This window comes from Acanthochromis polyacanthus, chromosome 20, assembly GCF_021347895.1.
Source record: "Acanthochromis polyacanthus isolate Apoly-LR-REF ecotype Palm Island chromosome 20, KAUST_Apoly_ChrSc, whole genome shotgun sequence".
NCBI lineage: Eukaryota > Metazoa > Chordata > Actinopteri > Pomacentridae > Acanthochromis > Acanthochromis polyacanthus.
In genome coordinates, this window is record NC_067132.1 from 30,738,599 (window position 1) to 30,756,582 (window position 17,984).

General features: G+C 41.1%; 1 protein-coding gene across 10 annotated transcripts in view; it reads left to right on the forward strand.

Moving 5' to 3' along the window:
- fars2 (phenylalanyl-tRNA synthetase 2, mitochondrial) overlaps positions 1 to 17,984 on the forward strand; it is a 185,531-nt gene that overhangs the window by 125,769 nt on the left and 41,778 nt on the right. For 8 of the 10 annotated variants that reach the window (XM_051940303.1, XM_051940302.1, XM_051940301.1 and 5 more), the window contains exon 8: positions 15,171 to 15,331. The exons of the other annotated variants lie outside the window; for them this stretch is intronic. In XM_051940303.1, the coding sequence (XP_051796263.1) occupies positions 15,171 to 15,331 (161 nt within the window). The remainder of the gene's footprint in view (positions 1 to 15,170; positions 15,332 to 17,984) is intronic. 10 annotated transcript variants of the gene reach the window in all.

Consider the following 17,984-nt stretch of genomic DNA (forward strand, 5'->3'; position numbering starts at 1 on the left):
AGCTTCGAGAAGATAGCTGCTAATGAGAACTTGTTAGCTGCTATATGAGTCTAAACTAATAATGTTAGCCATTATATTAGCCTAAAGAAGATAAGAAGGCAATGTTAGACACTATTTTAACCTTACTAAGACAGTGTTAGCTGCTACATGGCATGAAACGATATAGCATTAGCAGGAGAATTTGTCTTAACAAGCTAATCCTAGCTGTTACATTAGCCCAAGCATGATATTCCTGGTCCAATGTTGGCCACTAAAGAGCCTGTTAGCCTAAAGACGGCAATGTTAGCCACTAATTTAGCCTTACCAAGACAATGTTACCTCCTACAGGACCTGAAACAATGTAGCATTAGTGGGAGTATTAGCCTAAACAAGCTAATCTTGGCTGATAACCTAAATAAGAGTTAGACATTACTTCAGCTATGTTAGCCTTAATAGCATGTTTTGCTGCTACATTAGCCTGACAAGATAATGTTAGCCAGTATGTGTTCACAAACTAGCACTCTATAAACATGACCTCTGATTGAACTGGACTGAAAGTATCTAGAACAAACTTTTAAGCTTTATTTGTGGAGCACGTTTGTTGGTGAGAGTCAGATGTAAACAATCAGAGGCTAAAATCCACAAACCTTCAGAGAATCAGCGTCCAGCATGGAGTGTGTTTCCGTCGTATATTCACTCCTGCATCAGCTCATTAATCTGTGTGAGTCTGGCCCTGCAGCCCTCGGCCTCCATCGTTAGTCTCTGTGTAATCTGGGCGGCTGTACAGGACCGTTGATTACCGCCGTGTGGATGACAAAGTGTCTTAACCTCCGCTAAACACCGGATCAGGCCGCTAAGCTGTGCAGCAGCTCCGACACCTCACCTCACCAAAGCCCGGCCTTTCCCGGTAATCCGCCGTAATTACCGGCTGATCTCAGACCTGCATCGTGTCTCTGAGAGGTTTTCACCGACAGGAGGAGGTAGTTTATGGAAAGCAGAGGGAAGCTGTACCTAATTATGTCTGTGTGTGTTTAATAGAGAAAAACAAAGAGTATTTGTGAATCTCATGTGAAATGATGCTAAATTTGACCCACAATTATATAAAAATTGTCCAAATAACTCAACTTGAGTCCAAAATGTCACAAAACTGAGACAAAATATGCTAAAAATGGCATAAATGACACAAAAATGACACATAACTAACACAAAACATGCAAAAGCTAAAAAAATGACAAAAAATCACAAAATTGACACAAAAGACGCTAAAATCACACAAAAATGTCACAAAGAGACGCTCAAATGACACAAAAAGTCACAGAAAGACTAAAAATGACACAAAAGGTGCTAAAACAACATGAAAATGACCCAAAAATGCTAAAATCCCTCAAAAATATCACAAAAAGACAAACTCAAATGTGCAAAAATGACTCAAAAAGGTGCTAACATTACACAAAAGATGCTAAAATGTCACAACAATGTCAGAAAAAGATGAAATTTACACAAAAAGTGCTAAAATAACACCAGAATGATACAAAATTGACACAAAAGATGCTAAAATGACAAAAAAACACACAAGAATGACACAAAAATGGTACAAAAAGATGCTAAAATCACACAAAAATGTCATAAAAGGACACACAAATGTGAAAAAAAAAGACCCAAAAGTAGCTGCAGTGACCCACACAGGCTGCCTGGTGTCTAAAGGGTTAAACAGGAGGAGGTTTTTCATGGAAAGCAGTGTGAAGCTCTACCGGAGTATTTCTGTGTGTTTAAAAGAGAAAACAAAGAGTATTTGTGGAGTCGTGAGTCATGTTTGTGTTTTCGCCCACTCAGGCAGCAGGAACATGACTTCAGCGAAAACACGGCGCCTCTTTTCTGCTGCTATTCTCAAAGCTCACGTACACAGGTGGGATCTAAAACTCCGACTATTTCTGGCCCTCAGTCCATAAAAACACTTTCAGCTTTTAGAAGTGCCGTTGACGTGTCGTGTCCTTTATATTTTCACACAAAGCCGATTTTCTTTCTTCACACGTGTTGAAATTTAGCAGCTACGTAGCTTCAAACCACCTGCTGGACCTTTAACTTCAGTTTGATGGTCGACTGTATTTATTAGAGGAGAGGAAGGACGTAGAACTTCTCCAGAATGACTAAAACGAGTCCAAACCTTCAGTCCAGAATGATTCAAAATGCCATGAATGACTAAAAAAATCTCTAAAATTACTCCAGACTTTGTCCAAATTGACTGCATTTTGTCCGAGATGACCAGGAATTTGATACAAAAAGATGCTAAAATGACATGAAAATTGCACAAAAAGTGATAAAAAATGTAAAAAAAAAAAGAGGTGCTGAAATTACACAAAAGATGCAAAAATTACACAAAATGTGTGATAAATGACACAAAAATGTGCTAAAATGAAATAAAACACAACAACTACACAAAAGTTGCTAAAACTATCACAAAAAGACAAAAAATACACACAAAGGTGCTGAAAATGACATAAAAAAGACTAAAGATGCTAAAACAACACTGAAGACACAAACATTAAACAAAAAGATGCTAAAAATTACACAAACGTCACAAAAATGACATAGGAAGACGCAAAAATGTGCTAAAATTACACAAAAAGATGCTAAAATGACATGAAAATTGCACAAAAAGTGATAAAAAATGAAAGAGGTGCTGAAATGACACAAAAGATGCAAAAATGACACAAAAGGTGCTAAAAATGACACAAAAATGTGCTAAAATGACACAAAAGACGACAATTACACAAAAAGGTGCTACATATATCACAAAAGGACCAAAAATACACAAAAATGTGCTAAAAATGACAGAAATGTGCTAAAATGACACAAAAATGTGCTAAAGTGACACAAAAGACAATTACAGAAAAAGGTGCTACAAACTATCACAAAAAGACAAAACTACACATAAAGATGCAGAAAAAGACCCAAGAAGTTGCAAAAAATACACAAGACACAAAATTTGCTTAAAAAGACACAAAAATGTCAAAAAGACATAAATGACATGAAACTGACCCAAAAGATGCTAAAATGACACGACACACAAAAATACATAAAATTACACAAAATGACGCTAAAAACAATACCAGAATGACACAAAAACACACAAAAATAGCAGAAAAGATGCTAAAATGGCACTGAAGACACAAACATTAAACAAAAAGATACGAAAAATTACCCAAAAGACACAAAAATGACATCAAAAGATACAAAAATGTGCTAAAATTACACAAAAAGATGCTAAAAATGACCACAAACCATAAAAATGTGCTAAAATTGCGTAGGAAGAAGCTAAAACGACACAAAAAGAGCCCAGAATGAAGCCTGAAAAGTTTTCGGTCCTCCACCCTGACTAGAGCAGACTTCCCCCCCTATTGATCTGCAGACAGCGAGGTGAAGCCGCCCGTTGCCTGGTTACTGATCACGCTGCATAATTAACGCGTCCTCATCACTAATTCAGCAGCGACGCTCGATAGGAGGCGAACGCTGCTTCCTCGTATTGTTTCCATGATCCATATTCATCACCGAGCAGCGACGCTCCGCCGGGATCAAACTTCACAACCACAGCCAGCTCCCTGGAACTCTGGAAGATGAACTTTATAGGAAGAATCAGCTGCTCCTGGACATGCTAAATGACACGAAAAAGACACAAAACTGACAGAACACGGCACTGAAGTGACAAAAAGACACAAAAGTGACACAAAAAGGTGCTAAAATAGCACAAAAAGACTCTAAACAACACAAAAGGTGCTAAAATGGCAAAAAAGACACAAAAGTGGCATAAAAAGACTCTAAAACAACATGAAAAAGACACAAAAGTGACACAAAATGACAGGAAATGCCATAAAAACATGCTGAAATCACACAAAAGTTACAGAAAATGGCATAAAATTGCATGAAAAAGGCAAGAAAGGCAAAAAAAACTAACAGAAAAGGGTTGAAAATGTGCTCAAGTGACAAAAGACTAAAATTATACAGAAACATGCTAAAACAACATGAAAGAGATAGAACTGGCATTAAAAGATTCTAAAATGACACAAAAATTAACACAAAACTGACAGGAGAAGGTGCTAAAATGACATAAAGACACACAAATTGCGCCAAAAGATGCTAAAACAACACGAAAGAGATAAAACTGACACAAAACATGCTAAAATGACACTAAAAAAATGTTAAAATGGCCCAAAAATGAAATGAGGAGTTCCTAAAATGGAACGAAAATGAAACAAAAATTCCACAAAACTATGCTGAAATTGCACAAAATATGCTAAAGTGATTTAAGACACAAAATGATGTTTAAAAAAACCCGAGAGATAAAACTGGCACAAAACATTGTAAAGTGACGCTAAAAGATGCTAAAATGACACAAAAATTACCAAAAAGATGCTAAAAAAGGGGCAAAAGTGACACAAAAAGGCACGAAACTACACAAAAGATGCTACATTTGCACCAAAACAACACAAAAGACACAAAGATGGCACAGAAATCTGCTAAAATGTCATGAAAATGACACAAAAAGACATAAACATGATGCAAAATCCAATATATCCTAGTTTATTGAGCTGTGGCTCAGTTCAGTTTCTTTTGTTTTAGCCCAGTTTCGTCCCATATTTTTGGTGTTGTAGCCCAGTTTGGTCAAGTATTTTATGCAGTTCATCCCAGTTTGTTCCCATATTTTTTCCCCAGTTTGGTCCCATTTTTTTGATGATTTAGCCCAGTTTGGTTCCATTTTTTCCCCCAGTTTGGTCCTATATTATTGTTTTTTGGTCCCTTATGTTTGGTGTTTTAGCCCAGTTTGGTCCAGTATATCCTGTTTTTGGGGGGTTTGGTTCAATAGTTTCTTGTCATTTAGCTCAGTTTGGTCCAGTATTTTCTGCTCTTTTCTACTGTTTCTCCCTGATACTGGATCTGAAGTTAAGCTGATCATAATCGGGTTTTAAAAGCCCTCCAGAGGAACGGTTCTTCATTCAGAACAGAATCAGAAAGCATCTTCTATCTGTCAGTGCTGTGGAGTGAAAGTGTGGATGAAGTGCGTCGTGACGCCGGAGAGAAAAATCTCAGGTGGAATCAAACCAGACAAAAGGAGCGATGGAGGAGGAAGAAAAATGAAGTGTAATTGAAAGTGGAGGCGGCGAGTGATGGAGCGGTGGAGGGAAGATTCCAGCCGAGAGAAGAACGAGAATCTGAGCGAGACGGATGAGATTCTGGAGAGGGAAGACGAAAACGAGTCGACGGAAACCAAGCGAACGCTCAACGAGTAACGTCACGATCAGCGACCATCCGCCAGATTTATCCATCACCGCAGCAACTAACAGGTCTATTACCAGGCTCACACACTGGCCCAGATTATACTGGTCTTTAGCCCAGTTTGGGCCAGGATATTTAGGTGTTTTAGCCCAGTTTGGGCCAGGATATTTAGGTGTTTTAGCCCAGTTTGGTCCAGGATATTTGGGTGTTTTAACCCAGTTTGGTCCAGGATATTTGACTGTTTTAACCCAGTGTGGTCCAGTATATTTAGGTGTTTTAACCCAGTTTGGTCCAGTATATTTAGGCGTTTTAGCCCAGTTTGGTCCAGTATATTTAGGTGTTTTAACCCAGTTTGGTCCAGTATATTTAGGCGTTTTAGCCCAGTTTGGTCCAGTATATTTAGGTGTTTTAACCCAGTTTGGTCCAGTATATTTAGGCGTTTTAGCCCAGTTTGGTCCAGTATATTTAGGTGTTTTAGCCCAGTTTGGTCCAGTATATTTAGGCGTTTTAACCCAGTTTCCTCCAGTATATTTAGGTGTTTTAGCCCAGTTTGGTCCAGTATATTTAGGCGTTTTAGCCCAGTTTCCTCCAGTATATTTAGGTGTTTTAGCCCAGTTTGGTCCAGTATATTTAGGCGTTTTAACCCAGTTTGGTCCAGTATATTTAGGCGTTTTAACCCAGTTTGGTCCAGTATATTTAGGCGTTTTAACCCAGTTTGGTCCAGTATATTTAGGCGTTTTAGCCCAGTTTCCTCCAGTATATTTAGGTGTTTTAGCCCAGTTTGGTCCAGTATATTTAGGCGTTTTAACCCAGTTTGGTCCAGTATATTTAGGCGTTTTAGCCCAGTTTCCTCCAGTATATTTAGGTGTTTTAGCCCAGTTTGGTGCAGTATATTTAGGCGTTTTAACCCAGTTTGGTCCAGTATATTTAGGCGTTTTAACCCAGTTTGGTCCAGTATATTTAGGCGTTTTAGCCCAGTTTCCTCCAGTATATTTAGGTGTTTTAGCCCAGTTTGGTGCAGTATATTTAGGTGTTTTAGCCCAGTTTGGTCCAGTATATTTAGGCGTTTTAGCCCAGTTTGGTCCAGTATATTTAGGCGTTTTAACCCAGTTTGGTCCAGTATATTTAGGCATTTTAGCCCAGTTTGGTGCAGTATATTTAGGTGTTTTAGCCCAGTTTGGTGCAGTATATTTAGGTGTTTTAACCCAGTTTGGTCCAGTATATTTAGGTGTTTTAGCCCAGTTTGGTCCAGTATATTTAGGCGTTTTAGCCCAGTTTCCTCCAGTATATTTAGGTGTTTTAGCCCAGTTTGGTGCAGTATATTTAGGCATTTTAGCCCAGTTTGGTGCAGTATATTTAGGTGTTTTAGCCCAGTTTGGTCCAGTATATTTAGGTGTTTTAACCCAGTTTGGTCCAGTATATTTAGGTGTTTTAACCCAGTTTGGTCCAGTATATTTAGGCGTTTTAGCCCAGTTTGGTCCAGTATATTTAGGTGTTTTAGCCCAGTTTGGTCCAGTATATTTAGGTGTTTTAACCCAGTTTGGTCCAGTATATTTAGGTGTTTTAGCCCAGTTTGGTCCAGTATATTTAGGTGTTTTAACCCAGTTTTGTCCAGTATATTTAGGTGTTTTACCCATTTTGGTCCAGTATATTTAGGTTTTTTACCCATTTTGGTCCAGTATATTTAGGTTTTTTACCCATTTTGGTCCAGTATATTTCCTGGATCAGCAGACACCAGTCTCTACACTGATATGACTTGCGGCTGTCTGTGGACTCTGACCGATCATCACGTCATCGGACGGCCGGTTACTCACTCGAACGCATCACCACTGCCGTCATGTCATCATTGCACGGTGATGTCATCGCTGCCTCCTGATTGGCCGAGGGAGGGGGCCCGGCACTCGTCTCCTCACTGTGATATTTGCTCTCAGGACATCGATCCTCGCCGGGTGTCGAGCAATCTGTCGGTCTGACGTCTGCAACACACTGCAGCAGACACACACACACACACACATACACACACACACACTCTGTCTGGACGTCAGCCTCTCGTACGTCATGTTTGAGGTTTTTCTGCTGTTCAAAGCTCTGATGAAATGAATCAGAGCAGCTCCAGATCTGATGCAGTCGGAGGTGACTAATTCCTGGAACATGAGGAGTTCAGTACAAAGTATGCTGACCTCTGGAACTATCAGACCTCCAGTTTATAGACACGTCCCAACAACTGAAGACGTCAAGTTCGTTGACTGCTTTTACAGTTTATAGGCCAGTCCTGCAATTCAAAATGTCCAGAAAATAGACCAGTCCTACATCCTAAAATCTCCAGTTTATACACTAATCCACTACCCAAAATTTACAGTTTGTAGTTCAGTCCATTATCTCAGATTTCCAGTTCATAGACCATTCCACAACTCAGAGTTTCCAGTTTATAAACCAGTCCCACAACTAGAACTGTCCAGTAAATAGACCAGTCCTACAACCCCAACACTCTAGTTTATAGACCAATCTTACAACCTAAAATTTTCAGTGAATAGACCAGTCCTACAACATAATATCTTTAGTTCATAAGCAAATCCTTCAACCTAAAATCTCCAATTGATTATCCAACAACCCCAAAACTCCAGTATATAGACCAGTCCTACAACCAAATATTTCCAGTTTATACCCCAGTCCTACCACCCAAAATCTCCATTTAATAAACCGACAATCTCAAAGCTCCAGTTAATAAGCATAGCCCTACAGCTGAAAATGTCTGGTATATAGGCCAGTCCTAGACCCAAGCTTCCAGCTTATAGACCATCCCAACAATCCCAAAACTCCAGTTAGTAGACCTATCCCTCTAGCTCAAAATATCTATTTACCAGTCCTAGACCCAAACATCCAGTTTATAGCCCTATCCCATAGCCTGAAACTCTGCAGATTTTATATCAGCCCTACCAATCCAAAATCTCCAGTTTAAAGACCAGACCAACAACCCCAAAGTTTCCAGTCAATAGACCTGTCCAACCACCTTGACTCTCCAGTCTGTCACATTTCCAGTTTTGAGCAGACATTGTGTTATTTTTCTCGTTATTAAATCATTTTTGTCTTTCTATCGTCTAAATGTTGCCTCGTCGTGTTAATTCCGTGTCTGAGTTTTGAAGAAACTCCGTGTTTCTTGTTTCTCGTCTGACCGACGGCGGCTTTTCCTCTTCCTTCTCTTTGGTTTGGTGAGCAGCTCCAGCCTCAGATTCCAGCGGTCTAATTACGACGGCTGTTTTCTGTCACGGCGATCATTACGCTTAATCACAACGCTGCGGCTGCAAACCGCAGCGGCAGCACACGGCCTCTAATATATAATAATAACACCGCCGTAAATATATTCATGGCAAATCTGATTAGGAGGGAATGGAGACGGATGGAGGAGGAGCAGAAGCCAGACAGCAGGAAAATATAACAGAATATAAAAATAAAAGCCTGCTCGGAGCTGTGAGGCTTTAAAGTTAAATAACTGGACATTTCCACTGAGGTCAGGTTCATTTAAAACCTCCTAAAAACACTAAAATCTGTAAAATTACACTGAAAATAGATAAAATACACTGCAAAACTGTAAAAATGGTGAAAATGAAAGTAAATATCTGCAAAATAAAGACATTTTTAGATGATTTATATCCAATAAATGGTCATTTTATGGTTTGAGTTTTTTTTTGCTGATTTAAATACAGTAAAACTGTAATTTAGTGGTCACACAACCAACTGTTTGTAGAAATACTGAAAGGAGGAAGATAGAAAAGACAAAGAAAAGGAAAAAGAAAGTGAAGAAGATGTAGAGCAAGAAGAAGAAGAAGCAAAAGGAAAAGGAGAAGAAGAAGGAGAACACTGGAGGTGAAGGAGGACAACAAAAGATTAAGGTGATAATGAAGAAGAAAAAACAAAGAGGAAAAAGTAAAAGAAACCGAAGAAGATGAAGGAGGAGGAGGAGGATCAGGAGGTCCATCCATCTGATTGATTGAACGTTTTCATGAAGTGCAGATTTATTCCTTCATCTCCTTCGACCCCTGTGACCTGAGCTCATTACCATAGAAACCACATTCCCCGCCCGCCGATTGGACGGCGCCCGACGAGACCAGGATGTAAAGCAGAAAGTGTGTGTGTGTTGGTGTGCACGGCGCCCGGCGGCTCCACATCATCGTAATGAGCGGCAGCGTTTGCAATCAGAGGCGGTAATTCCTCCTCCTCCTCCTCCTCCTCCTCCTCCTCCTCCTCCTCCTCCTCCTCCTCCTCGGCCCACGCACTAATATTTAGAAAAATGTCCAGATTACATCCAGCCTCTCCGCCCACTCCTCACCCAACAGCGACCTCACAATACGAGTCTGGAAACCAAATCAGAGCCGCTGGCCTCGGCGCTGCTCCTCACAACTAATTATTCCTGCAGATTTATGCGGCTGACGGACGCTCAGCGGCTCTTCATGCGGGAATTCTCTGGAAACACGTCAAATCAGCCTCAAACCTGTTGAAAAGCAGCAAAAATCCAGTCAAAACCAGCCTAAATCCAGTCAAAACCATCTTAAAATCGATCTAAATCCAACCAGAAACCTGTGTTTGGCTTGGTTTTGGACTGTTCTTTGACTGGTTTGATTCTGGTTTTTGGAAAACACTTTGAACTGGATTATAGACTGGTTTTTGGATTGTTTCATGCAGGTTTGTGGCTGGTTTTAGGTTGATTTTAGGATGGTTTTGACCTGGATTTCGGCTGCTTTTCAACTGATTTTAGGCTGGTTTAGACTGGTTTTTATGCTGGTTTTACCATTGTTTTGCGCTGGTTTTTGGACTGGTTCTTGGAAGACTTTGAAATGGGTTATAGACTGTTTCTTTGGATTGTTTTATGCAGATTTTTGGCTTTTTTGGAATCTTTATGGATGACTTTGAACTGCATTTAGGCTAGTTTTCAACATACTTTTAGGATGCTTTTTGTCAACTTTTTGTCCAGACTGCACTCGTTTTGGACTTGTTTTTGAACTGATTTGAACCCTCAAATCGATCACAGAAAAACACAGTGAGTTCCTGTAGATGTTTCTGAAAGGCCGAGTGGACATAGCACGGGGTTTCTGGAGATTTTAGGACTTCTCTGTGTCTGAACTCACTGTTCAGCAGAAAAGATTGAAGCTCCTCCAGCAGCGACGACTTTCCCTCCAGCTCTGATGAATTGTGACGATGGAGAGGATCCTTCAGTTGTTTAGTCGTCACCTTTGTTCTCATTTTAGCCTCACACTGCTTCTGTTATGAGAGTCTCCATCTGACAAGTAGAAAAAAATCCATTAAAAGACGCTGCTGTTGAGAGGTGTGGGTCTGACGGCTTGATTATGTCGACCTGCTGGATCCGGTTAGAAGCCGCGGACCTGTATTGATTTCACCTGTTAAATCCTCTGCGGCGATGAGGAGGCGGCGGCGGCTCAGAGGGATTTGCAGCCTTCACATGTGAAACATGGACGGTACAAAGCAGGATTAAAGCGTTTCCTCCACTTTAGACAGAAATCAGACTGCAGCTTTCATCTTTTTAAGGATCCAGAGCAGTCAGTAGCATTTAGAAGAGTTTTTTGCTGATTCTAAACTGTTTTAATTTAATTTTAGGATGGTTTTGGTCTGGTCTGACGCAGATTTTTGACAGATTTTTGGCTGATTTTGAACTAGTTTCAGGGCTTTTTTGGGCCAGTTCCAAGCTGGGTTTTTCGTGTTGAACTGCTTTCACGCCTTTTTGGACTGGTTCTACGCTGGTTTTAGGTTGGTACTGCATTGGTTTTGGACTGGTTTTAGACCATTTTTGCTGGATTTTTTCACTGGTTTGAGGCTGGTTTTAGACTATTGTCAGACCTTTTTGGGCTGGTTACAGGCTGGTTTAGCTGGTTTTAGACTGTTTTTTTGGACTAATTCTAAGGTTTTAAGCTGGGTCTTGGACTGGGTCTTGAACTGTATTTTAGACTGGTTTCAAGCAGGTCTCACACTGGTTTTGAAATAGTCTCATGCAGTTTTTGGACTAGTTTTTGTAACAGGTTTTGAACTGTATTTAAAAGAGTTTTTGGTTGATTTTCAAGTGTCTTGGTTGTTTTCGGACTGATCTGACACTGGTTCTAGGGCGATTTTAGGCTGGTTTTAGACTACTGTTCAACATTTTTTGGGCTGGTTCCAAGCTGGTTTAGGCTGGTATTGAATTGGTTTTGGACTGGTTTTAGACCATTTTTTACATTGCTTTTTCACAGGTTTAGGCAGGTTTTAGACGGTTTCTTTGACTAGTTCTAAGCTGGTTTTATACTGGTTTTAGACTGATTTTAGACTGGTTCAGCTGGTTTTTGGCTGGTTTTAGGCTTGTTTATCTGGTTTTAAGCTGGTTTTAGACTGGTTTCAGGTTGTTTTTTCTCATGTGATTTTGGACTGGCTTTAAAGGCTCTAGTTTAATCTTTTTTCTCTTAGAATCCACCAACTGAATGAACTAACTTTACTTCAGACTTAAGTCCCAGCTGTTTCTGTCTCTGTGGATGAATATTTCCTGCCCTGTTTCTTAAACTGCGGCTCACGGCCCTGACAGGGGTCACGGACTCAGTTTCCGGAGGGTCTGCACTTCAAAAAGTAGACAGGTTTGTCTCAATTAGGCGTCGTCCGCAGAGAGGAACCACTCTCCTCTCATCTAGGTCCCAGGCCAAAAACGCCCCAAATCCTCGGATTTACCCATAATCCTTTATTCCACCGAGCGCTTGCCCTTTGCTTCGACCTGCCTCGAAGCAGCTGAAGAGTTTTGTTCTGAAATGAGGAGCGTGCTGTTTGAAAAACGAGTGACTGACGGATGTGAAACCAACCGTCCTGCAGACTGAGATTATTGACTTTTCTGGAGTTTAATCGTGTTTCGTCCTGATCGTCTGCAGACTCTGGAGTCAGAACTGTTTGTCTGTTGCTCAGATAATCAAATTCCATGTAATCAATACATTATATATGAAAACACAAAATCATTGCGGTTGCAGCCTCTTAATAGCGGAAGAACTTTCTGAAAACTAAACGAAATAGAGGACCAACAAGTTTGCAAAGCAGAAACTGCTGGTGAGACCAATGGGATTCCAGCAAGAAGCCTCAAACATCAGCGGGGAGCTTTGGGATGCTAGCTAGTAGCATGCGGACGATAATGAGTAGCAAAAAAATGCTAGTGAGCAAAATTAAATGGAAAGTTTCCATTTAATTTTTAGTGAGCAGCATCAAAATTCGAGCAAAAAGCCTGGGGACGCCAGTGAGTAGCAGAGACGCTAGTGAGTAGCATAGGGATGCTATTGAGTAGCATAAAGATGCCAGTGCGTAGCATAGAGACGCTAGTGAGTAGCATAGGGATGCTATTGAGTAGCATAAAGATGCCAGTGCGTAGCATAGAGACGCTAGTGAGTAGCATAGAGACGCCAGTGAGTAGCATAGGGACGCTAGTGAGTAGCATAGGGATACTATTTAGTAGCATAAAGATGCCAGTGAGTAGCATAGAGATGCCGGTGAGTAGCATAGGGATGCTATTGAGTAGCATAGGGACGCTAGTGAGTAGCATAAAGATGCTAGTGAGTAGCATAGGCACGCTAGTGAGTAGCATAGGGATGCTATTTAGTAGCATAAAGATGCCAGTGAGTAGCATAGGGATGCTATTGAGTAGCATAGGGATGCTATTGAGTAGCATAGGGACGCTAGTGAGTAGCATAGGGATGCTATTTAGTAGCATAAAGATGCCAGTGAGTAGCATAGAGATGCTGGTGAGTAGCATAGGGATGCTATTGAGTAGCATAGGGACGCTAGTGAGTAGCATAGGGACGCTAGTGAGTAGCATAGGGACGCTAGTGAGTAGCATAGGGATGCTATTGAGTAGAATAGGGATGCTAGTGAGTAGCATAGGGACGCTAGTGAGTAGCATAGGGACAACAGTTAGGGGCATAGGGATGATAATATCAAAAAGATGCTAGTGAGCAGCAAAAAGGTGTAAGTGAGCAGCCTACATGTGCTACTAAATACCTTCGGGATAACTGTCACAGCATAGGGACACTGATGAGTAGCATAGGTATGACAATGAGTAGGACTAAGTAGCATAGTGAAGCTCGACAATAGCGTAGAAATTCTATGGAGTAGCATAGGGATGGTAATGAGTTGGATAGTGACACTAGTCAGCAGTAGGACAATGCTAATTACCAGCCTAAGGATGCTAGTGAGAAACCTTGCTAGTTACGCTGATGACTGACATGGGGATTAGTGAGTAGCCTTGGGACGCTAGTGAGTAGCATAAGAATATTACAGAGAAGTATAAGGATGCTAAGAAGGAGCAAAGAAATGCTAATGACTAGCCCTGGGTCATGGGTGAGTACTATAGGGATGTTAGTCATTAGCATGGCCATGCTAACGAGAAACATGGGTGCTGACCTGAAATCAGTCCAGATGAATCCCATCATCTCTCCTAAAACCAGCCACCTAAACACATTTTTTGCATGTCTTCTACATGTGACTGAGTTCACGGCTGCAGATCAGATGCAGCAGTGAGCTTCGGTCCAGCTGGCTGCCTTCAGGGAATCACAATCGCTCACACTCTGACTGAAAACAGAGTGGAGGAGTCGTGTTCGATCAGCACAGTATCAGAATAACTGAGTAAACTGTGTGTGTGTGTGTTGTAGGCGGTCAGATAAGGTTGTATAGATTTATTGACAGCATTAAGTTGAAGTCCTGAATAATATAGAGGAGTTTACTGGACTAACACTCACACCTGCCTGTCTTTCTGTCGTAGTGAGGACATCACTGTTCAGAAATATCCACACAAACCAAGAAACACATTTAGACATGAACACATTTGTCTACTTCAGGGAATGTACAGATATTTCAGAACTTCAACCTGATTCTAAAAGCACGGGGATGCTAGTGCATTACAGAAAGACGCTGATAAGTAGCATAAGGATGTTAGTGAGTATTGTGATGATGCTAGCGATTCTGGCAAATAGTATCAAAATGCTAGTAAGTACCATAGGGACATTAGTGAGTAGCATAGTGATGGTAGTGAGTAACATAGAGACGCTAATGAGGAGCATAATAACACTAGTGAGTAGCATAATCAAGCTAGTGAACAGCATAGGATGTTAGTGCGTATCAAGAAGGACGCTAGTGAGTAGCATAAGGATGCTAGTGAGTAGCATAATAATTCTAGTGAGTAGCATAGAGATGCTAATGAGTAGCATAAGGATGCTAGTGAGTAGCATAATGATTCTAGTGAGTAGCATAGAGATGCTAATGAGTAGCATAAGGATGCTAGTGAGTAGCATAATGATTCTAGTGAGTAGCATAGAGATGCTAATGAGTAGCATAAGGATGCTAGTGAGTAGCATAATGATTCTAGTGAGTAGCATAGAGATGCTAATGAGTAGCATAAGGATGCTAGTGAGTAGCATAATGATTCTAGCGAGTAGCATAGAGATGCTAATGAGTAGCATAAGGATGCTAGTGAGTAGCATAATGATTCTAGTGAGTAGCATAGAGATGCTAATGAGTAGCATAGGGATGCATTACATGGTTTCAGTTTGTTTAATAGTCAGTCTACAAAATGTTTCCAATAAATCATTTGACCATTTATTAGTTTGTCCATTCTTTCAACTTAAATAGGTTTCATGTTTTGAAAAATGCAAAACTTGCCCTGATAGTTACTTATTTAAAATTTTTGTAAAAAGTAGGTTATCAGCTAATATAATAATAGCAATAATAGTAGCTTCTCCACATGTCATTATCACCGGTGTTTTTGGCATTTGTCTGTGTTTCTGGTCACTACCAGCTCCTGATGGGAATATCTGACTCCTAAGCTGGCAGGTGCTGTTTGACAACCACACTGACTGATTAAAATCATTTGTTAATGTGGTTGTTGACAGTCTGTCTTCTGTGTGTTTTTACAGCAGGGGCCGGGAACAAGCTGGGCTGGGCCTTCGGTCTGGGCCTGGAGAGGCTGGCCATGATTCTGTTCAGCATCCCAGACATCCGGCTGTTCTGGAGTCAGGACGAACGCTTCCTGAAGCAGTTCAGAGTGCAGGACATCCACCAGCCCATCGTCTTCCAGGTACCAACACCAGAACACAGGACAGAGCTGACTTCCCATGAGTCAAGATGGTTTGTCTAATGATGAAAGCAACAAAATTTTGTTTGCTTTCTGCTCTTGTCCTTCTTTTCATTTCAGTAACTAGAGTTAGTGTACTCGGTGTTGCAGCCGTTCCTAACAATTTCGGCAACTTTCATGCCATTTTTAAAAGCCTTCATCTGCAGACATGCTGTTTTTCTAGTAGACTGTGAGCAGCAGTCATCAGAATGGAGCAGTGTATATTTTACCACCAAAGTCCAGATTTTGTTTTCGGTTTTTGCAGAGGATGACATTCAGAGGGAATCCGAGCTCCATTTGATGCGTCAGCGGATTAATTCGCTGAACCTCGTTGTTCTTTGCTCTCTGCTGTGAAAACACCAAACACAATGTGCCGGAGGAACTTTAACCCTGAAAAAGTTCCTGTTTTTTTGGTTGATATAAAAGAATGTGATGAAGATTTAGCAACTAAAAGATGAACTGAAAGTTTATCCCATTTACTGAATCATAGTGGATGACAACTTTGTTCATTGCATTTTTCTCAAAATCACCTAAATATCTATCCAACCAACCAGCCACTCAGTTGTCTCTCTCCAACCAACCAATGTACGACCTACCTCTCTACCAAACCACTAACTTACCGACCTGCCCAACTATCAAACCAACTATCAACCTGCCTATCTACCAACAAACCACCTACCTTTTCAACCAACCATCCAACCACACAGCTCCCTACCTATCCACGATTAACTATCTATCAGCACATTTACCTCCATATATAACCAACCGACCGACCAACCGACCAACAAACCAACCAACGTACTGATCATCTGACCTATCTTTCAAACTAACAACCTACCTACCTATCTATCTAACCAACCAAACACTTCCAGAGCCGACCAACAAAACACTGACTTACCTACTTACATACTAACAAACAAACCAATCACTAAACCGACTAACCAAACCAAAAATACAGCTGTCTACCAACCTACCCAGTCAACAGAACATCTGTCTAAGCACATACCAACCTCTGTATCCAGTCTGCCAACAAATCAACCACCTACACATTTAGCCCAACAATCATCTACCTCTCTATCCAAACAAACATCAGTCTATGAACAGACTTGTCTGCAAATCCAACTTACCTGCATATTTAATCAATCACCTGCCCACTGACAGCACCTACACAACCGTCCAGCCCACTGCTTCTTATCGTTCAGTGTTGTTACTTTACTTTGAGCCTTTTATCCTTCCCGTGTGTGTTCTAGCCTCTTAACCTCATGTATAAAACATCGTGACAGTGGGGGCTCACATCAGTCGGCACCAGTCACTTCCCCTGACCCGACCGGCATCATGGCGCTCAGCTTCAGGTTCACACAGCGGTTACTCCGTCCCCGCTAAAGGTGCTTTTTGTCCACTCTCGTCTTCTCTAATGAAGAGCATTTCGAGTGACTGTTGGAGGGCACAGAGGAGAAGACGGAGGGGAGGGAGTGGACGAGGCAGAAAATGGACTGAGAGAGGAAGCAGGGAAAGAATGGGCCAATAAATGAAGACAAACAAGGTGGGACTGAAGGAAAAAGGACGATAAACAAAAAAGAAAACAGTGAAAGACAGAATGAAAGAGAAAGGAAAAAAGGTCATACTACATCCTAACAGTGATGTTAAGACGAAGATGTGAGGAAATGGAGGGATGTCTGCGAGCACAGACCCTGTTTCCTGCTGCTGTCCACCTCTGTTAGTTTTGCTGATGAACTCGGTTCCTCCAGAGGGACCAGGGGAGCTCGGCTCATCTTCTGCCCAGGGTCAGTGCACCTCTCTTGGGCCGAGACATCTCCGCTTCTCCCTGTAAACCCTGGATCCACAAGTAATGAACTGTGACCGCCAGAGGCCAAACCAGAAATGAGCTTCTGATGTGTGTCTGTGTTTTTGTTTGTGTATCCATGTTTGCAAACACACAAACAGCACACACCAGGGAGTTGTCCAGCGCCACTAAGCCTTAATAGTATAATCTGCCTCCTCAGTTACCTCCTTCTCACTGTGAGCTCAAAAATATGTGAACATTTACCAACCTGCCTTCTGTTCTTCCTCCAAAAAATACATGAAAAGTAATGTTTTAAGGCTAAGACCAATGCATTCAGCCTGTTCATTTGTCTTTTTTACAAAGTATTTCTACAGATTTAAAATAAAATAAAGAAAACGAGCATAAATATGAATAGCCTTCCATACCTTCCTTACTTCATAAATTGAAGTTAAAATAATGATACAAATGTAAAAAAAAAAAAAAAATAGTATCCGTAGTGATCTATTTAAGGTTTTCGTTTAATTCATTATTTCCAGTAATTTAAGTTACTCCCTAACTACCTCGTAAACTAGCAAGGTTCAACAAATCACCAACCAACAGACTAGTGAACCCAAATCGACCTGTCTATCCATCTAAACAACAAATTTGTCAATAATCCACCCCAAGTAACAAAACAGTCAACCAGTTGAATGCCTACCCACTGACATAGTCAACCAACCAACCAGCCAAACAGCCAACCAACCAGCCAACCAGCCAACCAACCAGCCAACCAACCAGCCAACCAGCCAACCAACCAACCAACAAGCCAACCAACCAGCCAACCAACCAGCCAAC